The sequence below is a fragment of the Rattus rattus genome, chromosome 10, assembly GCF_011064425.1.
Source record: "Rattus rattus isolate New Zealand chromosome 10, Rrattus_CSIRO_v1, whole genome shotgun sequence".
In the NCBI taxonomy this organism is placed as follows: Eukaryota; Metazoa; Chordata; class Mammalia; order Rodentia; family Muridae; genus Rattus; species Rattus rattus.
The window spans coordinates 35,756,267-35,779,494 of NC_046163.1; the positions used below are offsets into that span (position 1 = coordinate 35,756,267).

At 43.9% G+C, this 23,228-nt stretch overlaps 1 protein-coding gene across 1 annotated transcript in view; it reads right to left on the reverse strand.

Moving 5' to 3' along the window:
- The window catches only part of Axdnd1 (axonemal dynein light chain domain containing 1), a 72,571-nt gene extending 50,311 nt beyond the window's left edge, over positions 1–22,260 (reverse strand). The window contains exons 1-10 of the mRNA XM_032915601.1: positions 22,026–22,260; positions 20,798–20,973; positions 20,053–20,156; positions 12,816–12,933; positions 8,395–8,474; positions 6,748–6,804; positions 5,208–5,310; positions 3,485–3,606; positions 1,452–1,592; positions 431–535 (exon numbers count right to left, since the gene is read on the reverse strand). Coding sequence (XP_032771492.1) covers positions 431–535; positions 1,452–1,592; positions 3,485–3,606; positions 5,208–5,310; positions 6,748–6,804; positions 8,395–8,474; positions 12,816–12,933; positions 20,053–20,156; positions 20,798–20,973; positions 22,026–22,119 — 1,100 coding nt within the window. The 5' untranslated portion in view covers positions 22,120–22,260. The remainder of the gene's footprint in view (positions 1–430; positions 536–1,451; positions 1,593–3,484; positions 3,607–5,207; positions 5,311–6,747; positions 6,805–8,394; positions 8,475–12,815; positions 12,934–20,052; positions 20,157–20,797; positions 20,974–22,025) is intronic.
- Positions 22,261–23,228: the final 968 nt, after the last annotated feature.

The following is a 23,228-nucleotide window of genomic DNA, read 5'->3' on the forward strand; positions in this document are numbered from 1 at the left end:
TAAACTAGCAGGCTGAGTGGACAGTGAGATATCAGACTTAAGTGACCTCAAGTGTGTTTCTGACTCTGGCTGTGAGGTCTGGCAAAAGTCCCAGTCTTTTAAAATACAAGCAATACTTTCATAATATCTCTTTGCCACATTAATGCTGTCATTGTGTTTCAGGAGCAGACACAGATATGGTTCCTGTCACAACTGTCTGCCTTTGTGACCTGTGCCATTAGAGTGGCAGTGCCAGGACAGTCAAGGACAGGATACAAACATGCCTGCCTGCCCCCATATGGCCTCATCAACTGGCACTGACCTAGAGCTGAAGGGCTCAGAAGCAGGTGACACTGCAACATGAACTTTACATCCGGCCAACTGAGGCCGGGGAGTAAACGATCAAGCGTCTCCTCTCTCCGTTGTCAAGTAGTATAAACTACCAACTCACTTGGCATTCTTCTCCGCTTCCAAAAGGGCTTCTGCCAGGTCCTTCTGGACTTTCTCCACTTCCTTTGTTAATTTCTTGTCATGGGCCCGAACCAGACAAAGTTCCCTGAAAAAAAGAAGAAGAGAAGAAGAAGAAGAGGAAGAAGAGAAGAGGATGAAGAAGAGGAAGAGGAAAAGGAGGAAGAAGAGGAAGAAGAGGAAGAAGAAGAAGAGGAAGAAGAGGAAGAAGAGGAGGAAGAAGAAGAAGAAGAAGAGGAAGAAGAAGAAAGAGGAGGAGGAGAGGGGAGGAGGAGGGGAGGGGGAGGAGGAAGAAGAAGAAGAAAGAAAGAAAGAAAGAAAGAAAGAAAGAAAAAAAAAAAGAAAGAAAAGAAAGAAAGGAAGGAAGGAAGGAAGGAAGGAAGGAAGGAAGGAAAGAAGGAACAACAGCAAAAAAATTTCAAAGTTGGAAACTTCCAAAACCTTTCTTCCCTACAAATCAGATTTGCACATAATTTCAGTCACTGTGTCTCCCTTCATTTTCTAACCTGTAAACCAAAGAAACCTCCAGGGCACAGCCTGGATGGGGTCTTGTCAGGTTGGGCGATAGACTTGGGCTGACAGGAAAAGGGAGAACAACATGGCAGGTGCATCTTTTAGAGCAGCAGGGGCAGATGCTGTACCCTGCTTTGGCCTGCCTAGCCTGGGCTCTTCATTCTTGCCACTGGTCACGTTGACACAAGGTTAGCCCAGTGACCTTAATTGCACCTAGCTTCTACAACCATGGATGGAAGCACTCTGGAAATATAAAATAGGTATCTGTAATGTGGATCAAGTTTTTCTCTAATACAGGCAGAGTTTTGGCTTTCAGTTGAGATGAGTAACCTATTCTCTGTCTCTCCACCAACAGCACACAGTTCTGGTTTTCTTGCTAAGCACTGAAGGAGAAGGAGCCTTTTACCACTCCTCTCTGTGATTAACATTTACCACAGGTGAAGACAAGGTTCTGGCTTCTGCTTTGTGTTGAGGAGACTCAAAGTTTTTACCTGGTCAGTTCCTCGATCACATTCTTGAAGTTATACAGTTCTTGTAAGATGCGCTGGTCCATCATCCGCTGAGTCACCAGGTCTTTGTAAAAGTCAATCATCTGCCGGGCAATATGGTCAAGCATTTGCACATACTTCTCTCTGCAGGAGAGACAAAGGGAGCTGATAGGCAGGCCAGAACCCAGGCTCCTCTCCCACAGCGGGCACACAGAACAAACAGGAGAGTTCAAACCAAAGACAAGACCTGGCCATTGCGAATATAGATAATATCTGAGGCAGAAAACAAAAATAAGGACGTGTTTTAGTTCTAAATTATAAACGCTTTTGAAAGAGGAACCATGTTGCAAATCTCTCTTTATATTAATAGCCAGAGAGCCTTGGAGTGAGATTTTAAATAGTTGAACTCATATATGACATTTTCCTCAAACTGACTAAGTATAAAAAGACACCAACTATTTAAGAACGGTCGAGACGCTCTCACTCAAAGCAGTTGTGCTTCTGCTCTCCATCCTGGACCACTTTGGTCTCCCCAGTCTCAGCTTTGTTTGGGGCTTTGCCCATGAGGGCTGCTGTCCTGCTGTCATCCTAGCTTAGTTTTCTGCACAATATTCCATTTACTCCTCCCCTTCTAACCCTAGCCAGTCTCTACTGGCCTTGCTTCTAGTTTCTCAGACCAGCCAGCCAGCATGAGGAGGGATTCACACTGATAACTCGCTCTGGAGGAGAAGCTTGCTGGGCCCGAGATGTGGATCAGCGGGTAAGGGCTCTTGCCACACCAACCCTGTGAGTCGACCTCAGTGGAAGGAGAGAACTGACTACAAAGTTGACCTCTGACCTCCGTGTGCCCTCAGACACACATGACACACACATATACAAGAACAATTTTTTTTTTTTAAAGAAACTGATGGCTGAGTATGGTGGTGCATACCTTTAATCCCAGTACCTCCCACACAGCAGAAGGCAGATCTTTGTGAGATCAAGGACAGCCTGGTCTACATGGTCAGAGATCCTGACTCAAAAAAGGCAAAAAAAAAAAAAAAAAAAAAAGGAATTCAGTGGATATTTAACAACAGGTTGGAGGCCAGCCTGGTCTACACAACAAGTGCCCAGCAGCCAGGCAGGACTACAGAGTGAGATCCTGTATTTCAAAAAGAAAGGAAGAAAAAGCTCTTCAGAAAGCAGTCCCTCAGTTATACAGAAAATGAAATGCAGATATACTATTTGGCCACTGCATTCTTTCAGCTTTTTGGACAGAACTAAAGTTCTAAGAAGGATTATTATGGTAACAATAGCATCTATCATCTTCACCATCAATAACTACATACAATGAGCATCTATTTCTGCTTTCCTTTTAAAGTTTAGCCTAGTCATTGTTATTCTGAGATAGGGCTGTGTGCACTCGCGGGCATGAAGGTGACATGGCACCTGCGGAGGTCAGAGGGCAACTGTCTGGACTTCGGTCTCCTTCCACTGTGGGTTTCAGATCTCCAGGCTTGTGTGGCAAACCCTCTACCCTTCTAGGCTTGTGACCGCTCAGTCCTGTATTCTCATTTAAATTTCGCATCGTTCCCAGGAGTGTCAGGCCAACCTTGGCTATATAACAAGTCCAGCTGCCCCTATGTGAGACTCTGTTTCAATCATTAATCGGACCTTTCCAGTGTCCTGTCAAACATCTCAGTACTTGACACAGAGTAGGCACTCCGAGAAACCACTGGTTTATGTGTGGCTGGGTTCATGGGAGCCTTCTCAGTGGCAACTTTCTTCACTCAGATGGGAAAATAAGGCCTGGACTTTTACCGAGACCTTATGCCAAAGTGAGTATTTTACTACAGAATGAAAACTAAACAAAAGTTGGTTCCAAAGAGATATTTTTGTAGCCTTCTCAAAAGCAGATACAAGCACAACTCAAACATTTTAAAAGATACATGCATAGCAGTAGTATAGAATCCTACTAACTTGTATAATTAACATGTACTAATAATTATACAACTTTTGAAAGGGGGCACCTGGAACATTCCATTAACAGTTCTAACCTGATTCTTGACAGTAGCTCTCCTCTGTCCGCGCAGTCCACGCTGACCTGTCGAATCAGCTCATGAAACACTGTGTTGTAAATGCTCTGCTCCCTCTTCAACACGTTCAGCAGGTGGTGCATCTAGCAGAGGTTAGCCCCACGGTCAGTGCTTATCACAGGCTATCAGCCAAATCACTTTAAGCCGTAAATATGCTAAAAGTGGGCGTGGCTTATAGAATCTTGGCTGACTGACTGTGTTTTCATTCACATATTTACAAATCCAGAAACCTAGCTAATTTTGGATGCTTTTACGAGATGCACTGAAAATATTGATGCCACTCCTGAATTGTGCCTACCAGAGGAAGCCTGATTCTGATCACGAATCTACATCAGAGAAACCCAAACTGAGGCAGATTCTATAAGCAAATTAGCCTGTGGACAGCAGGGTGTCACAGGGAAGAAAAGCAAACGAATGCTGATAACTGAGACTGAAGCTATTTAAAACAATGACAACTGAAAGCACCCTGGGATCCTGGGATCCTAGGCTGAATGGGAATACCTTGTAAAACTCACTAGAGGAACAACTGGTGAGTTATAAAATCTGAATACATATCTTGTCCATCACATATTGCTCAAACCCATGCTCATCAGACTTGCTGGCAAGTGCCTTTACCCACAGAGCTATCTTACCAGCCCTCTTTTTGTTTGTTGTTTGTTTCTAGATAAGTACTTGCTATATAGCCCAGGCTGGGTTGGAACTTGAAACTCTTCTGCCTCAGCCCTCAAGTGCTAAGAAGGCTACAGACCTTCTATGCTATGGATTTCAAAATAACCGAGAGAGCCGTTAGGGATGGGACTCAGCTGATAAAGTGTCCGCAAAGCCCCGGGTTCAATCCCAGACACCACATAAACCGGGCATGTTGGTGTCGATCTGTAACCCCTGAGAGATGGAGACAGGAGGACCTAAAGTTCAAAGTCACCTCCTGATACACATCGAGATCAAGGCAAGCCTGGCTCACACAGATCCTCTTTCAACACAGAACATCTAGTAAGGAAGATTTCAAATGTACCAGTGCAAGGAAATGATAAGTATTGGGAATTACCCCATCTGACCACTACACGTTCGTTGTATGGGGAAATATTATTCCACTCCAATCAGATCAATCCACGGAGCCTTGATAAACAGAGGAGCAATGTAGTAACATGGCTGAATAACAATGCTTCAGTCAACAAACCAGGTCTTAACCATGGCTCTCTCTGTAAGGTTAAAATAGAACGGAAAATCCCCATCACCTGCTATTTGTATCCATTTGGACACAGAGCCGTACCATTCTGCTACAACCGTCTGTGGAGCAGTCTGTCCTACCAAGGGTGTGTGTCTGGGTTTGTGCAAATCCATGCTATCACGTTTGCACAGTAACAACATCAGCCAACGATACTCCTCCCAGAACAAGTGACCAAACAACATGCAACCGTCTAGACGCCTTGGCGTTTGCCACAGCAGGTGCCTTCCCAGTGCTTCTAGCACTTTAATGTGCTATTCAGTAGCTTGCAGCCCCATGTGGCAGGTACTAGTGTTACTTCTAACCAAAAGGTTAGGAAGTCGAGGTGCAAACCCAGGAGATGATTTACCCGGGCTGCTCGCTAGGAAGTGGAAGAGTCGCATTCCAAACCACACCGTGCCTCCCTCCCAGGCACACAACCCTTCCCACCCAGTGGTTACCCTGACTGTGTGAGGGTACCTTGGTTGGCCCTACGTAATCCTCATTTTCCGCTCCAGCCCTTTCCAGCATGGTGTCCATCACGTCGCTCAGCTGGACCACTTCTACTCTCTTGTTAGGTTTCCTGAAGACCAAAGGGACAGACTGGGTAAATGTCATCTCACTGGGCTGTCTTCAGATCCAAATAAAAATATCAAACACTTCGGGAAGTATATCTACTGTGGAAAGCTAAGGGCAGTTTAAAGGGTTAGGCCCAGATATGTTTATTTAGTGAAACACCAGTAACACCGTTCAAAGCAATGAAAATAAAAATAGTGCAATTTTGTTCTCACAAAAAATAATTCTGCCAGGCCGTGGTGGCCCACACTTTTAAGCTCAGCACTTAGGAGACAGAGGCAAATGGATCTCCGAGTTCAAGGCCAGTCTACTCTATAAAGCAAGTTACGGACAGCCAGAACTACAGAGAAATCCTGTCTCAAAATCTAATAATAATTATTATTATATATTTTATATTACTAATATATGTGACCTCCTCTGCCTGGCACAGGGAGACTGTGAAAACACCCACAAAGGGCAGAAGCCAACTTTGAGGGACAGGCCTTATTGGCCTGAGCAGAAACATCTGCCTTGACTGTGGCTGTGAACTTCGAGGTGCCAGAGTTAACAAGCTGCAGCCCTGATTTGTGCCAGAGTCACCGCACTGCAAAGCTATGGAAACCTAGATTTACTGCTGCACTGCTGCTACCCCACGTTACTGTTCTGGGGATGGGTTTTGTGGTCTCTCCCTTTGTATACTCTGTGCTGAATATTAAAGTTTGAGCCTTGACCAGAACACTGGTCCATGTTTCTCTCGACCCCTGACCTTTTTCAGGTGAGCCCTGCTCGAACTTAAGCCACTGGACCACACAAATACAGTAATTAATTATACATAAATTATAATTAATATAGATTTATATTGTATATAATATATAAATATGTTATAGTGTTAATACTATATATTAGTATATAATATGTAACACATATGTGATATGTGGTATATAATATTATACATTAGTATATAATATGTAATGTATGTGATATATAATATATAATGTAACAAAATGTATATCATATAATATATTCATTAATTATATATCATATATTATGTAATTGATAGAATTAATATATTAATAATGATAATTGTGTTATGATAATAGTTGTATTACTCTAGTTATTATTTTATTATTATTGTTAATCTCACTGCCAGAGATGCTATATAACCATATATAGGGATTGCAAGAACACACAGAAAAGGAGGGGGCCGTAAGTACCAAGCTCCAACGCTGGGTCATTCAGAGTGTGAGAAAAGACAAAAGAAAGACAGCAACATAGAAAGATTCTAACAATGTAAAAAATATAAAAGCACATTATGGTGCTGGAGTTCTGTGCTACGTACACAACTAATTAAGTGATGGTCTTACAGGCAGCTGTTACCTGCTGGGGTCTGTGCTCTGACTTGAATGTTTTTGTATAATAAACACCAAGAGAAGGAGTGTGTATAGTTACTCTCTCGTGTACTTACATGGACGGGAAGAGCAACAGCCTATTCTCGCTGTCTGTGAGGAGGGTGGTGTATTTGCTGCAACAAATAAGACAGAAATATTAAAAACAAAAACAGAAAAACATTCTAGGGCTGAAGAGTATAAGAGGGTGGTGGAAAACTAGGCCCTATGACAGAGAGAGGGGGAGGGAACAAAGGAGGAAGGACACTGTCTGACCTGTCCATCTTGGTTCCTAAGAGCCATTCTCCACAAAAAGGAATGTGGGTTCAAGGAATGGGGATGGAAGAAATTACAGCACAACCGAGCTAAAGCCTCAGTGGGACTTAGAAGCTTGAACATACTTGTTCAAAGGTCCTTTATGTGCATTCAAGGCCATCCATAAATATCCACACAGAAATACTACAACTGATCAAATGTGAAACACTTTTAGCAGAGGGTACTTATTGCCATTCCTTGGTATATGAAAATACAGAGAGTCCCTTGATTCATTAAAACAAACAAAAGACATAGGTCTGCAATTCCAACACATGGGAGGCAGAGAGAGGCAGGAAGATTGGTGTAAGCTCACCTCCTCTACGGAGAGTTTGAGACTATCTAAACCACACGAGACCTTTTTAAGGCCTTTGAGATGCTCAGTAGGTAAAAGTACTCTACACCAAGCCCAGTGCTCTGAGTCTGGTGCCCAGGACCCACATGGAGAAAGGAGAGACCTGACCCTGAGGAGCTCTTCTCTGATGTGCACTTCCTCACACACTCACAAATAAATAAGTGTGGCTAAGGAAAACAAAAGTGCCCTTCGGCATTTTTAGTGGTGGCAGGATGGGCTTGGAGTGGAGCTCAATGGAAGAGCCCTTACTGGCATGTACAAAACCCTAGGGTCAAGTGCCAGTTCCAAAGATGGAAAGAGAAATGAAAAAATGGCATCTGTGAATTTGTAATCCTCGTGCCTCAACTTCCCAGTGCTGGGATTGCAGGTGTACACATCACGCACAACTCGAAGTGCCATTTCTTTAAGGGTTTCTTTTTTAGGTGTATGTGTATGTGCACCACGTGCTTGCAGATGCCTTCAGAGACAGAAGAGGACATCAAGGCCCTAGAACTGGAGTCCAGGAAGTTATTAATGCTCATCCAATGCTGAGACTCAAACCTGGGTTTTCTGCGAGGGCAGCAAGTGATCTTAAGCATTAAGTCATCTCTTTAGCTCTAAAGTTCCACTTTTAAGAGCATCAAAACTTAAGTGGCAGGAAAAGCTATAGAACTTTTTAATCATTGAAAACCCAAAATTCTTGTGTTCCTCCCTTGGAGTTCCCCTGACTATCAAGAGTTCTTTCCTGCTTTACCTTAACAAATCTATATTCATTCTGCTCTAAAAATAAACAGAAGGAGAAAGAAAAAGAAGAGGCAATAGAAAAAGAAAGGGGGAAAGAGAGACAGAGAGAGAGACAGAGAGAGACGGAGAGAGACAGAGAGAGACAGAGAGAGACAGAGAGAGCACCCAGAAGGTTTTCTGCCTTTGTTTTATTGTAATCTTTACTACACTGTGCTAGGGCAGCTTGCCCACATATCCTGTACCACATTAGAAGCGAGTGTGCTCTTCCGAGGTTCTCTGAAATGTGGAAGGAGAACACACCTCATGCAGACATTCAACAGAGCATCCTGGTACTCACTCATCATAGCACTCCAAACCCGAAACTCCTGTATTTGACACAATATGAAATTCTTCAGGAACCAAAGTGTCTGCTAATGTCTTCTGCAGATAAAGAAAAGGATGAATATATTAATACATGAAAAACACTTAAGTCACACACATTTCAGTCCCTATCCCCAAAGGAGACTATCGAGGTAGCATTGGTAAGCTTAACCTGGTCTCACTACAAAGTCCTGACTGGCTCGAACTTGTGGCTAATCTTGCTTCTGCTTCCAAGAGCCAGCTTTACAGATTTGCACCACCATGCCCAACTGTGAGTTGAGAGACTTTTGTTTAGTTTTTAAACAAGGTTTCTCTATGTAGTCCTGACTGTCCTAAACTCTGTAGACCAGGCTGGCCTCAAACTCACAGAGATCCTCCTGCCTCTGCCTTCCAAGTGCTAGGATTGAAGGCATACACTGCCACACCTCACCTTAAGTTGAGAGAGTTTGATAAAATAAATAGTAATATTAGCAATGTGAGTCATAGCATAGGACAAAAATTGCTTTAAGCTGGACATACACTGTAAAAATAAGCATGAATGTAAGGACAGAGTTTCTTCTGGTATAAGCATTACTTGGTATTTGAGAAGGACTAATTTTAAGTTCCTTCAAAGACACCAAAATCCGGACCAGTGGTTCTCCACCTTCCTAATGCTGTGACCCTTTAATACAGTTCCTCGTGTTGTGGTGACCCCCAACTAGAAAATTATTTTCATTGCTGCTTCATAACCGTGATTCTGCTACTATTATGAGCCATAATATATGCTAGGTAGCAGATACACATGCTCTTAATTCTAGCACTTGGGAGAAGACACAGGCCAATCTCCATGTGTTCAAGGTCAGATAGGTCTACAAAGCAAGTTCCAGGATAGCCAGGGATACACAGAGAAACCATGTACACACACACACACACACACACACACACACAGAGAGAGAGAGAGAGAGAGAGAGAGAGAGAGAGAGAGAGAGAGAGAGAGATCAAGAAATCAAGAAAAAGAGAGAAAAGAAAATGAATTATAGTTTTGAAGATACTATTCAAGGTTGCTAAGGGGGTTGCAACCCAAAGGTGGAGAACCACTGATTTAGATGCTCAACTCCATTACATAAAACAATTTAGTGTTTACATGGGGCCTATATACATCTCTTATTTATGTTGTATTGACTCTGGGTTACTATAATACCTCATATAAGTATGTTGTTGTCATGTTGAATTATTTAGTGCCAAGGACCAGCTTCAGCTTGGAGAGGGGTTCTGAGGAAGAGATGTCTGGGAGCAGAGAAAAGGACTCAAAGTCAAATTGTGGGTTACAAGAACACAGACTGTGTTCTGCTCAAGACAGTTTTCTAGATAGCCTTCTGTCAATAGCTCTTGACGTTATAGTCTGCTCAAGATAGCTTTCTGCTCAAAACAGCTCTCTGCTTGAGACAGCTCTCTCTTGTGAGAAAAAAAAAATCCTAAACAAAGAACTGTTATTGTTCTCTGCTAGCTCATCTCATGCAGACCAAAGCCCAGTCTTTTATTTACATACCAATTCAGTCATTTACTCCATGTTCCCTCTTGACCATCCCATGAATCAGTATCCCATGACTCCTGATTCTTAGAAAAAGACAGCAAGCACATTTTTTAGCATTGTAAATTAATTCAGAGATCTGCCGGCCTTTGTAAACACAGACAATAAGCTAGCTGAGTGGGATCTCACTCTGAGATTATTTCTCATGCCTGCGCTTAACCTAGTTCTATCCCAGGCTGACCTTAAACTCAGAAATATGCTTGCCTTTGTATTTTTCTGACAAGCTGGCTCAAAGTGCAGCTGCCTCTGTTCTTTTAGGTCTACAAAGCTCCTTATACAATTCATATTGAATCCTTATATTTTACATGGTTGATATATATATATTCTTGAACTCATGTTTTCAGAGTTCTTTCCCATAGCCTTAAAGGCTGTCCTGAAGGTCTCAACATTTACCATTTTGCTGAGACATTATCTATACCCTCATCTCCATGACTCATGCTGCCTCTAATTATTAGAGTCATTAACCTTGGCAGAGGACATTTTTCAAAGGAGGAACACGAAAATATGTACATTATTATACAAACAAGCCTTGTGGCCATAGCAACCATCAATACTCATGGAGGATCATACCCTACTGGCTCTGTTCCAGGGGAGGAACCATACCATGCCATTCTTTACATGGCCAACCCAGACTCAGCAATTTATGGAGTGACAAGAAAATATCTGTACTTGAATAGTACAAATACATTTTTTTGCAAAAAAATTTTCACTTGTGGTTGATGGCATAGGTGAATGGAGAACCCTCAAGTATATGGAGGGCCAACTATATTTATAAATCCTTTTAGCTCCTTTTTTTCTTCTTGTGGAAGTTTAAATGAGATATCCCTTGTAGGCATAATGTTTTTATATACTGTGTAACATTTCCCCTTGTATTATTCAAATGCTGATTTCTCTGCCCTCATATCTTGTTTCAGTCCAGACATGGGATTATAATAGTTATGTCAAGAATCTCCTGTCTCAAGTTTGTATAAACAATTCTTACCATTTATTCTCTGGCTTGTCAATAAATGCTGACCGCCCAATGGCTGGGCAGAATACAGAATAGGGTGGGACATCTGCCAGCCAGAGGGAGGAGAGATGGAGAGAGGGAGTAAGGAGGATGGAGGAATTGGAGCCAGGAAGAAGGGGTCTGGAGAGAGATCATGGAAACAGAGCTAAAGCCTAAAGTGCTAGATCAATAATAATGTGCAAGTGTCATAGGATGGGGATGGGAGGTAGCCAGATTAGCACAGAAGGTTAAGGTAGATCATTTCACTGCTCAGCAATTTAGGCGCAGTTTTAAATAAATCTTGGTTTCTCTGGGTAGTTATTGTAGACTAGCATAAGGTAAAGAAATATAGCCACTGATTTAATTCACAGCTAATATTTATTTTAAAAATAATTCATTGACAATCCCTTATAAGTCTCAGGCATTTTAACTCTTGGTCTCCAGTTGGTGGAACTGTTTAGGAAGGATTAGGAGGTGTGGCATTATTGGAGGAGGTATATCACTAGGTGTCGGCCTTGAGGTTTCAAAAAACTTGCACCAATCCCAGTGTGCCCTCACTCTGCCCTCTGCTCTTGAATCAAGCCGTGAAACTCAGCTATTCATCATGCCTTTGCTCCAACATCATGAACTCTAACCCTCTGAAACCATAAGCCCAATTAACACTTCTTTTATAGGTTCTCTTGGTTATGGTATTTTGTCACAGCAGTAAAAAGGTAACTAAAACATGTTAAAAACAGATTATGAACTATTGCTATGAATCCTGACCATGTTAGGTTTTTTTTTGAGAAATGTAGAAGACTTTGGACTAGAAGAACCTTTGAACACTGTAAATGGAGGTTAGTGGATCATCCCAGTTGAGTCTGGAGAGACAGTAGTAAAGCTGAGAGCTATGAGGACTGTGGAGGACCAGATCAAGAGGCTTCAGAGAAGAACAATATTAGCAACTTAGCTAGAGACCATGCCTGTGATATGTTGGCAAAGATTGTGACTGCTTTCCGAATTTGTCAGAATAGGTTAAATCAGGGGTTGGGAATTTAGCTCAGTGGTAGAGCGCTTGCCTAGCAAGTGCAAGGCCCTGGGTTCGATCCCCAGCTCCAAAAAAGAAAAAAAAAAAAAAAAAAAAAGAATAGGTTAAATCAAGGAGTAATGGACTAATTTCTTTAGTGGAGATTTTGAGACAGCCTAATTGACTCTGTCGTGTAGTCATTAGTAATCGTTTTTATGCTGGTATATGATGAAAAAAGAGCAAGTGGGGCAGAAAGAGATGCAAAATGTACATTTTGAAGAGAAAAAGAACACCAGGAAATGTACTGTTACTGTCAAGGCTTGTGAGGAAAGGGATAAAGTAATTAAATAGTGGTCTGACACACACTGTGAATAACAGGGGAGATGCCCTCAGTACTCAAGAGGCAAAAGTAGGCAGATCTCTGGGAGTTTGGGGGTTAGCCTGCTTTACATAGCAAGTCCCAGGATATTTGGGGCTACATAGGAAGACCCTATCTCAAAGTGAAATGGGGCGGGAGACAGAGGGAGGAAAGAGGAGAGAGAGAGGGACGGAGAGAGGGAAGGGAGGAGGAGAAAGGGACAGGAGGAGGTAAAAGTCATCATTTACAACTCATGTGAATTTTCCCTGGGGAATACTTACTCACCAAAACAGTTAAGTGTGGTTTGGGGAGTGGCTTAGATCTTTGATCTTTGCCCAGTAAATGCTATTGTAAAGAAATAGCTAGAATGTATATGAAGACAGTAGAGTCCTGCAGGCTGTTGTTACAGTCTGATGCTGCTTTAGAGTTTAAAGAAGCACTTTGAAAAGTCAAGAGTGGGAGAAAGGTCTTCTCACACTTACCTTGTGAGGCACCATGGCACCGTTCTGTGACTGTGTTGACTTTGGGGGGCAAAGTTTGTTCTCCCTTCTCTCTCCTTTTTCGTATTTAACATCATACAGGAAAGAAATATCCCTTAAAAATTAAGAAAAATGTTTTAAAAGTGGGTTTTCCTCAGAGCGTATACAGCCATGCACTTCCTGCTAGTAGGTAAGGACAGCAGAACTGCTCTCATTGTCTCCTTTTACCCCGCTTATCCGATTTTTTAAAAATTATTTTAAAACATGGGAAAATGGAAGTACGATTTACAATGACTACAAGTCCTTTGATCCTTACACCGCTCTGTGTCAGAAGGTGAGTCCTTTATGTTAGAATGATAGCAGTTTACCAACCAAATAGTTTTTTAGGTTTCATTTATGGCAACGATGCCCTTGAGCTATCTGGGGAAACTCTGGAGTGGTATCAGTCACATTCCAGTACTGGGGCTGACTCTTCACTTTAGCATCACCGCCATTTAAGGACACTTAAGGGTCACAGCTGTGAACCTGCGTTTAGCACCCAGCAGCAGGTTGGGGTGAGGCCCCTCCAAGGTCAGAATCCAAGTTTGCAGGGTGAGCCTTCCCACCTCATGGAAGGCCTGGCATTAGCCAGGAGTCTGCCCACACCCTTCCTCTTCACCATCACAAGCTTCTCACTCACATCACCAACTCTCTCCTCCCCTCCAACCTCTGATGAATCAGCTTTCCCTAGTCACTCCTGCCAGCTGTTGCTGGACTCCATCGTGGAGCCCCGCAAGCTCATTCCACCACTGAAAGCCTTTGTAGAAAATGCCCACTGCCCTACTACGACACTCCTTGTCCACTGTGATAAAATACTGACCAAAATACTGACCAGCCCAGGGAAGGAAAAGGCTTGTCTGGCTTACAGGTTCTAGACCATCAGCGAGAGAAGCCGAGGCAGGGACTAGAGAAGAACTGTACTTCCTGGCTTGTTCTTCATGGCTTGCTCAGCCTGCCTTCTCATACAACCCAAATACCTCTCCAGACATGGCACTCCTTCTAGTGCAAGGATCGCTAATCTAGAGAATGCCCACAGACAAGCCCACAGGCCAGTCTGATGGAGGCAATTCCTCAGTGAGGGGTGGGGGGTCCATCTTCCCAGACAGCTACAGTTTGGGCCTAGCTGACAAAGACTAACCAGAACATTCATAACGAGACTGCTCGCTTCTGAGAATCTTCATGGCGAAGGCCATGAATTGCTGTTATAGCACTGTGATGTAGCTGGCTAGAATCTATCACCTATGTCTTTCTGCTAAACATCAAACTTCCCAATGTTACCTCTCAGAAGACGTCCATTTTCTGCCACTACCTAGAATACTTTCCTGATTTGACTACTCCTCTGTCTGAAACCAGTCTCCTGGATTCAGTCCCCCCCCCACGCCCCCAAGCCCCCAACCCCCCCCCCCCATGAATCTTCTGTCTGCCCCAGCTGCTACTCCTTGGAACTTCTGTGTCTTCATCCTCGAGAGATGCTCCGAAAAACTGTGTCCTCTATGCCAGAGCTTCTCAACCTGTGGGCCTCGACCCCTCTGGGGGTTGAATGACCCTTTCACAGGGTTTGCATATCATATATCCTGCAAATCAGCTATTTACATTATGATTTAAAACTAGCAAAATTCCAGCTATGAAGTAGCAATTACATAATGTTATAGTTGGGGGTCAGCGCAACATGGGGAACTGTACTAAAGGGTGGCAGCATTTGCGAGGTTGAGAACCACTGCTCTACACTTTCTTCCTTGGCCAAGTCATCAAATCTGCTGTGTCACCCTCTCTATTTGCTAGGCTGTCATCAAACTCTCAGCATTGAGACCCAATCCCTCCCTATCCTTTGCCATCAAAACCCCCCCATCTACTGCTAACGCCAATTAATCCTACAGCTGCCCTCAGACCAGTACAGTGACCAGTCCTCTCAGTGGCCAGTCCTCTCATTCTGTGCCCATAGCAATCTCTAGTCCGATCTGTCATTACTTTTGATATGGATGCTCAGGTCTGTTGGTAGTACCCTGTGTTGAAAGTAACGTTTTCGTGTCTCCACCCCTCCTTCTGACTTTAAAGCAGACATTGGCCCGACTTGTGCCCACAGTCCCACTCTCTCTCCTCTGCATTGCTGATGCCACAGAGGACACTGGCAGACTCTCCATCCACATTCTAGTTCCCTCGTTTTCCTTTGAATAATTACCCTGTTCCCTGGGTGGCAACAAGACATTTCTGTGTGTCTGTGTGTGAAGACTCCTGCTGCGTAAGCCGATGCATTTGATGGGGGGGACCCCAGTAAAGGTAGAAGAGGAGAATCAACTGCACCACACTGTCTTCTAACCATCACAAGAGGGCTGTCACACACACACACACACACACACACACACACACACACACACACACACCACAATACTAATAAAATATAAATAGTTTTAAAAGATCATTTAGGGTAGGCAAGATGTCTGTCTCAGTGGTAAAACGAGCTGAGTTTGCTGGCCAGAATTCACAGTGGAAAGAGAAAGCAGACTAAGGAGAAAGTTCTCCTCCGCTGTCCACATGCATTCCGTGGTGTGAGCATGCATACACGCACAATAAACAAATGTGTGTAGTAATATCAAACATGAGTAAACGTAGTCACAATAGTGACCTGGGTCATTTGCGTTAAAACATGCCATGTGCAGAGGGCCCAACAGAGAAATACTAAGTGGTACTGCACACATTTTAACGTTTTTATTTGACAACAACACCCAAGGCAAGGAAGAGGACGTGCAGAACGGGGACTGACCAGAACGAAGTCTAATGGCGCATGTATGAAAACACCCACTGAGCATGGGACGGCAGCACATGCCCTTAGCACCCAAGAGACACAGGCAGGCGCACCTTTGCTTGAGGCCAGCCTGGGGTACATAGTTCTAGGCCAGCCGAAGCTACAAAGTGAGCGAGACTCTGTATTAAAAAAAAAAAAAAGAAGAAGAAGAAAAATGAAGAAAAGAAAATGTCATATTGAAATTTCATAAAAGAAAGGTTTCCTTTGCTCACAGAGAGTATGTGTGAATCTTTGTGAAGCTGGTCATGAGAATGCCATACCTTGTCAGGGAGAAGCAGGCATTACGTTCATATTAGCAGTAGGTTTTATATCCTCTCTCCCTTTTATGTAAATATACAATTATACACAATTCTGCATGTGCTGCATTCTTACTTAGGCGTGGAAGGTACACCTTTAATCTCAGCACTTGGGAGGCAGAGGCAGGCAGACCTCTGTGAGATCAAGACCAGCCTGGTCTACACAGCAAGCTCCAGGTTAGCTGGGGCTGTGCAATAAGACCATATCTCAAAAAATATTTCATTACTTTATTGTTGGTGGGGATGTGTATGCGTGTGTGTGTGTGTATGTGTGTGTGCCTCTGTGTGTGTGTGTATGTGTGTGTGCCTCTGTATGTGTGTGTGTGTGTGTGTGTGTGTGTGTGTGTGTGAAGGGTCGTGTGTGTAAATATAGGTACATAAATACCATAGCGCTCATTTGGTAGTTGGAGGACAATTTTGGGGAGTCAGTTCTCTCCCTTAACCCATGGGAATGTGTTCAGGTTAGCAGGCCTGCAAGACAAAAGCTTTATCTGCTGAGCCACCCTGCTGGCCTCAACAACTTTGTTAGCAGTCAGTTTCCTGCATTCAATCATTTCCTGGTTAAAATCCTGAGATTTATTTTTTGCATTGAATGCTGACTGGTGGAGCCACCAGAAAAGATTCTGAGACGCTAAATGCGTTCTTGACTGTATTTTATTGCTGTGCTCTGAATATTTGACGTTCCTAGACAAATCGCTCCTTGTCCCTACCAGCTAGGCCATTTTCTATGTGAGCAGGTCCAATACCGGTGTCACACAGCTAAAATCAAGACATTGCTGATGAGTGTGGTGTGGATGCTGGGAAGAGCTATGCCTGCGCTGACAGGATTCTTGTTTTGTTAACTTGACACAAGCTACAGTTAGCAAGGAAGAGAACTTCAATTGTAGAAATGCCTCCGACACATTGTGGTATGGCGTTTTCTTACAGAATGACTGAGGTGGACGTGCTGCCCTGGGCAAGTGGTCCTGGGCTGAATAAGAAAGCAAATTGAACAAGCCAAAGGGAGCAAAGCAGTAGTCTGTGGTATTCATCCCAGGAATGGTGGTTCCTACCCTGACTTCCCTCGGTGATGTGGATGGAGTGTGGCCTGAGAATTATAAAATGAAACAAACCCTCTCTCCCCTAAGTTGCCTTTGATCACAGTCTTTTACCACAGCGAGAGAAACCCTAAGACATCCTCTTCTGCTTGTTGACAGGATTCCCTCCTGGAGGTCAAGGGAGTGAGAGTGTTTTCTTGACGGATATCTGCTGAGTTATTCTTAGACGTTCCACTTTCTAGTACTCAATTATGGTTTTCCATTTGCGTCCTTCCATTCTGCCATCCTTGGTTGGTCTCATCTCCTGACCATTAGATCATCTTCCTTTTCTATCAGAGCCCTAATTTCTCTATCTTTAACCCTCACAACTTCTGCGAAGTCTTCTGCTGGTGAGCTCTGTATTCACAGGTCCTGGGGTTACGGTGAGGACAGGGGTGCTGGGATCTGTAGTCACAGGTCCTGGGGTTACAGTGAGGATGGGGGTGCTGGGATCTGTTGTCACAGGTCCTGGGGTTACAGTGAGGATGGGGGTGCTGGGATCTGTATTCACAGGTCCTGGGGTTACAGTGAGGATGGGGGTGCTGGGATCTGTATTCACAGGTCCTGGGGTTACAGTGAGGATGGGGTGCTGGGATCTGTAGTCACAGGTCCTGGGGTTACAGTGAGGATGGGATCTGTATTCACAGGTCCTGGGGTTACAGTGAGGATGGGGGTGCTGGGATCTGTATTCACAGGTCCTGGGGTTACAGTGAGGATAGGGGTGCTGGAATTTGTAGTCACAGGTCCTGGGGTTACAGTGAGGATAGGGGTGCTGGGATCTGTATTCACAGGTCCTTGGGTTACAGTGAGGATGGGGGTTGCTACTATTTGATGCCCACATTTTAAGAATTTCCACTCAGATATCATTTGCCATTAAACCTTACAGTAAGTTTACTGCAACATTCAGATAGAACTAGTTGACTTTCAAAACACTTCAAACACCTTATAACTGCTAATTACTGCACTGGTCGTTACAACTGTGATCTGAGGGCATAAGACACAGATTCTTTAAGCCACAAAAGCTCTGCGACCACAAAAGCCACCCAGGCAAGTTTCTGCTGCTCTTTGTGACAGGCAGCACAGCTGAGTGAGAAGACCCCGCAGTAGACAGCATCTTACGATGGTTGGAGATGCTCCAGCCTCCAATATCCCTGCAGGCACATGGGATGGAGAAATGAACTTCAATAAGATCAAATATCCTACTTAAGTGTGGCAACCTTCCAGTCGAGCACAGCATGTAAGCAAGGCATACAAGGCGATTTTGATAAATGGAAAAGACTTTAAGTGAATAGACCACAATCTTCATGGAAGGAAACTTGACAGAGCATTTTAGAATGATACAAAATAAATAGTATTTGATGTTCTAATTTGAAACATTATAAAAAGGATAAGGGTTCCCATAGTGACAATTCTGGAATTTTGGCTTTTTTTTTTTTTTTTTTTTTTTTTTTTTTTTTTTTTCCGGAGCTGGGGACCGAACAGGGCCTTGCGCTTGCTAGGCAAGCGCTCTACCACTGAGCTAAATCCCCAACCCGAATTTTGGCTTCTTTAAAAAAAAAACAAAAAACAAATATTCTAAGAATGTGTTTTTGTTTTAATTCCAGGTGTGAGATATGGAACTGCTTCCCAGAAGCCGACTGTGATTTACCCTGTATCCAGAGGCATGGTTTTGCCAGCTGCAGACAGTTTCTGAGGTTGTGTGCCTTTTGGAATTCTGGGAATTTTTCAGAGGGTGTATAATGTGAGAGCTGCAATAGGCGGGGTTAGAGGTTGCTGGACATTTAGGGGCTTGGATGCAGTTTATTAATAGTTGTGCTCAAAAAGGAAACAAGAAAAAAAAGAAATTAGATTCGGACCTCTCTCCTCTCCCTCTAGCCTGCTTTCTCTCCTATCTAGTGATAGGGGGGTGGACTGGCTGGTTTTTTGTGTCAACTTGACAAAGGCTGGAGTTATCACAGAAAAGGAACCTCTCTTGAGGAATTGCCTCTGTGAGATCCAGTGGAAAGACATTTTCTCAATTAGTGATCAACAGGGAGGGCCACTGTGGATGTAGCCATCCCTGGGCTGGTCCTGGGTTCTATAAGAAAACAGGCTGAACAAGCCAGTAAGCAGCATCCTCCATGGCCTCTGCATCAGTTCCTGCCTCCAGATTCCTGTCCTGTTGGAGTTCCTGACTTCCTCCAATGATGGACTGTGATCTAGAAGTGTAAGCCAATTTCCTCCCCAACTCGCGTTTTTGGTCATGGTGTTTCATCGCAGCAATAGAAACCCTGACTAAGACAGTGGGGGAAACCGGGGGTGGGGTTGGGGGTGGGGGATAAAGGATGAGAGAAAGGAGAACCCACAAAGTAACAAAGACCAGCTACAGGTTCCCTTTGAAAAGACAGGGGGAACTCGCCTATTCGTCAAGGTTTTTCACACCCTTTTTCCTCTAAGATGTACAGAAACTGTGGACACCTACAGATACGAGATGCACTAAGGGCTTCAGTTTGGTGGATCTTTTAATACAGGGCAAAAAAAAATCCCACAGGAAACTACAGGAAAAAGTACACAAATGCATGCATGCAAAAGGAAAGAAAACAAACCAACCCAATAAACCAAGCCCGGGAGACGGTTCAGAGGACAAAGGTGCTTGCCACGGAGCGTGACAGCCTGAGTTCAATTTGCAGGATCCATATGGTGGAAGGAGAGAACCCAGTCCTACAAGGTGCCTTCTAATCCCACACATGGGACATGGCATATACAGAATGAATGAACGAATGAATGAATGAATGAATAAATAAATAAATGTATGTATATATGTTTAGAAACTCAACAACCAAAAGTACATACAGCCAACATATATAGCTACTAATGATAACCATACACATATCCTTTTGGAATTCTCACTTATCAATGATACTGCAAGTTTCAAAATCTATAATTCTTCAGTGTTGCCATTCTGCCCCCCTCTCAAAACTGCCACACGGTTTTCTACCTATCTACCTGCCTATCTGCACCCCATTCTCTTCCTCCTTTACCTTCCAGCTCCTGATAGGGTGACAGGATGATCAATCAGGTATTTGAATTTATTCCTCCGAATAGGGTGTTGCCAGACATGATCTACAAGACGTGGAAGGGCACCCTGTGGGGGGAAAAAAAGTGAAAACACAAACGTCCAGCAGAGGGCACTCTGGTTGAAGAAAATGCTACTTATTTGACTACTTACATCAAGGGCACTTGATGTTTTACAGAGGAGCAAAATACGTAAAGATAGACTATTAAGAGAACATCGATAATATGTCTGGTAAATTTACATAAAAACAGGTTAACAGAAATATTCGAGGAGTGGAAACAGTTGCTTCAACAGACTTGAGGATTTTTCGCTTTGGGTTTTTGGTTTTGTTTTTTTGAGACAGAATCTCATTGTGTAGCCCAGTCTGGCCTAGAACTCGTGGCAATCCTCCTGCTTCAACCTCTGAAGTGGAGGAACTATCAGTGCTGCCTACCATGCTCAGCAAGATCTGAAGTTTCTAGTTGACGAGATGGTGCAGCAACTGAAAGAGCTCGAAACCCAGTGACTTGTGCTTCTCCCTAGAGCCCACACCGGAAAGAGAACCAGCTCCTGGATGCTGTCTTCTGACCTTGAGCCCAAACTCACACATGAACTAATAATAATTGTTTTTTATTTTAAATCTGCATTTTAAGAGAGCGTCTGCTCATCAAACACTTAACGAAGTGAATACAAAGAAAATGACCCCAGACGTGCTAGGTGTGTACACAAACCTTTGGGGCTTTATGTTTCTTTGTAGGCAATAAGTTTTCAGGACAGGGACCGGCGTTGGCTGCATTGTTCAGAGAGAGAAGAACTTCATCGGGGATTCTGAATTCATTCTGAGAGGAAGGAGGGAGGGGTTTGAGGTGGTTCACCATGGATTTTTTCTCCTTCAGCTCCGGAAGCACTAAGAAAGTAGTGGGAAAGACAAACTCTCAGTGGAGTGTTCTGGGGAGTCTAAGTTTCCCAGACTGCCTCAGCACTGTCATGTGTGTTTCTAACAGGAAGGGTGCTTCTAGTGGACAAGCCCAGCTACAAATAATTCTTAAAGTAACTGGACAGTCCATAGTAGGGTGGAAGGAGGGGCATATGAGAACAGGATGAGATGTATGAGAGATACAAAGTAAAAGACCAGGGTTACAGAGTGTACAGGCAGCCCCGACCCCACCCCCTCCACTGCCCTTCAACGTAAATAGTGAATAGGTAGCTGGCTCAGGGTAGAGCGCTTGCTTAGTATAAGTCCTTGAGTTGAATCCTACCTCTTAGATGGTGGAACTGTAAGCAAAATATAAATAAGAAACAAACCAAAAAGCCCTGTGACAGTAAGACCGGAGATAGCCTCAGTCTGACAAGCAAGGATGAAAGGGTGGCTGACTGATTCTTATTCTGGTACAGGTCTACATTTATCATTAAGTCTTTTTACATTTTTCTTGAAACAGGGTCTCACTATGTAGCTCTGACTGGCCTAGAATTTACTATGTAGACCAGGCTGACCTCAAATTCACGGAGATGGCCTGCCTCTGCCTTCCAAGGGCTGGGATCAAAGGCGTGAGCCACAAAACCACAGCCCAAAGGATGGAAATCTTAAGGAATCTCAAAAATAATTTTTGAATCTCATACAAATAGACATATTGAACTAAGCCATGTTTATCTTATCCACAGGACTACGTTTTTAAAGCTCCCTTAAAATCAGAGAACAAGGGGTTGGGGATTTAGCTTAGTGGTAGAGCGCTTGCTAGGCAAGCACAAGGCCCTGGGTTCGGTCCCCAGCTCCGAAAAAAAGGAAAAAAAAATCAGAGAACAAGAAGTCAAACTTCATATAGCTATTAGTATCTAAACGAAGATGAAACAGGATTCTAGTTTGGTGACTGTCCAGGCTGGCTGAGGAGAAGGGGAGAATGGTCTGTGAATTCTGTCAGTGGCCGTGATGGTTCTGTCTACCGCATCCTTGAAGTTTACCTTTTGCCTCCTTGCCTACATACAGTTTTGCCTGTTTGGCCTCAGATGTTGATGGGGAGGTCAGCGAAGTGTCCGACACTTTGTGGAGAGACATAATTAACAACGCCTGCTATCACTCTCGGAAATATTCCTCCAAAAAGTTAATTCAGAAACAAATCGAAGTCGTGCCATGACAAATCAATCTGTCCATAATTCTGTAGGCAAAACAAAGCAAACGAACAGAGAGACCTCTTGAGTGTTTGTGTTCAGACTGGAATTCAGAATTCATCTGGCATGGTTTCCTCTCTTTGGGGAGCCCTCTAGGATAACCTGACTGACAGAGAAGGGTATGGGTGGGTCAGAGTCAGGGCCCAGCCCAAGAGAGTCAGGCTCGGACCCCTATAGATTGCGGGCAGGACTGCGCGGCCTAGCTCCCCGGGCGGAGTGGGGCGAGGCTCCCACGGTCCTTTCAGCAAAGTCCTACACCCTAGAAGTGCACTGTAGGAGTGCATGACACCCTCCACTGTACCCTTGTGTTTGCCACCCGGCGTCGGCCGGCCATCCCTTTTCTGGAACGCCCTGCGTCGTCATAGCAACGCAGGACCCACCACCACCACCCCCCAGCAACTTTGCTGGCCGAGCTGCCTCCGGAGGAGCTGTCAGAAGAAGACGGATGAAAAACAGTTTCTGCATTCTCAAGATGCTTCCGTGTGACTTTAGTCACGGGTAGTAGCAATAAGGAAGAATATTTAATCCGGCTGTTGTCTCGGAATGGGACAGTCTCTCGAAGCCGTGCTTCCGGGTGCAGATTGCGCAAGCGCAGACCCGAGCCTCTCGAAGAGACTCCCGGAGCCCCGCCCACACGAGAGGGTAATGCAGGAATGAGTCCTTTCTGTCCTTGAATCTGTTCAAGGGTAGTGTAGTCTACTAAGAGTTCTGAATCATCCAGGACAACTTAGTGAGAACCTTGTCTTAAAAGGAGGAGGGGACGAGTAAAGTAGCAAACATACATCCTAGTTCTGTTGTTGAAGTAACTTCTATGCGCTCAGTTCATGTTTGTGAGTGCCAATGATCTTCTTAGTGTCTGGTAGCTTTATATGCCAACAGTAGCTGAAGGAGAAGACAGATAACTGAGCAGGACTTTCTTACCTAGACTAATGGAAGAATTATGTTACAGGTTACAAAGAAATAAACGGGCCCCAATTTGCATTTGCAGTGGCATTG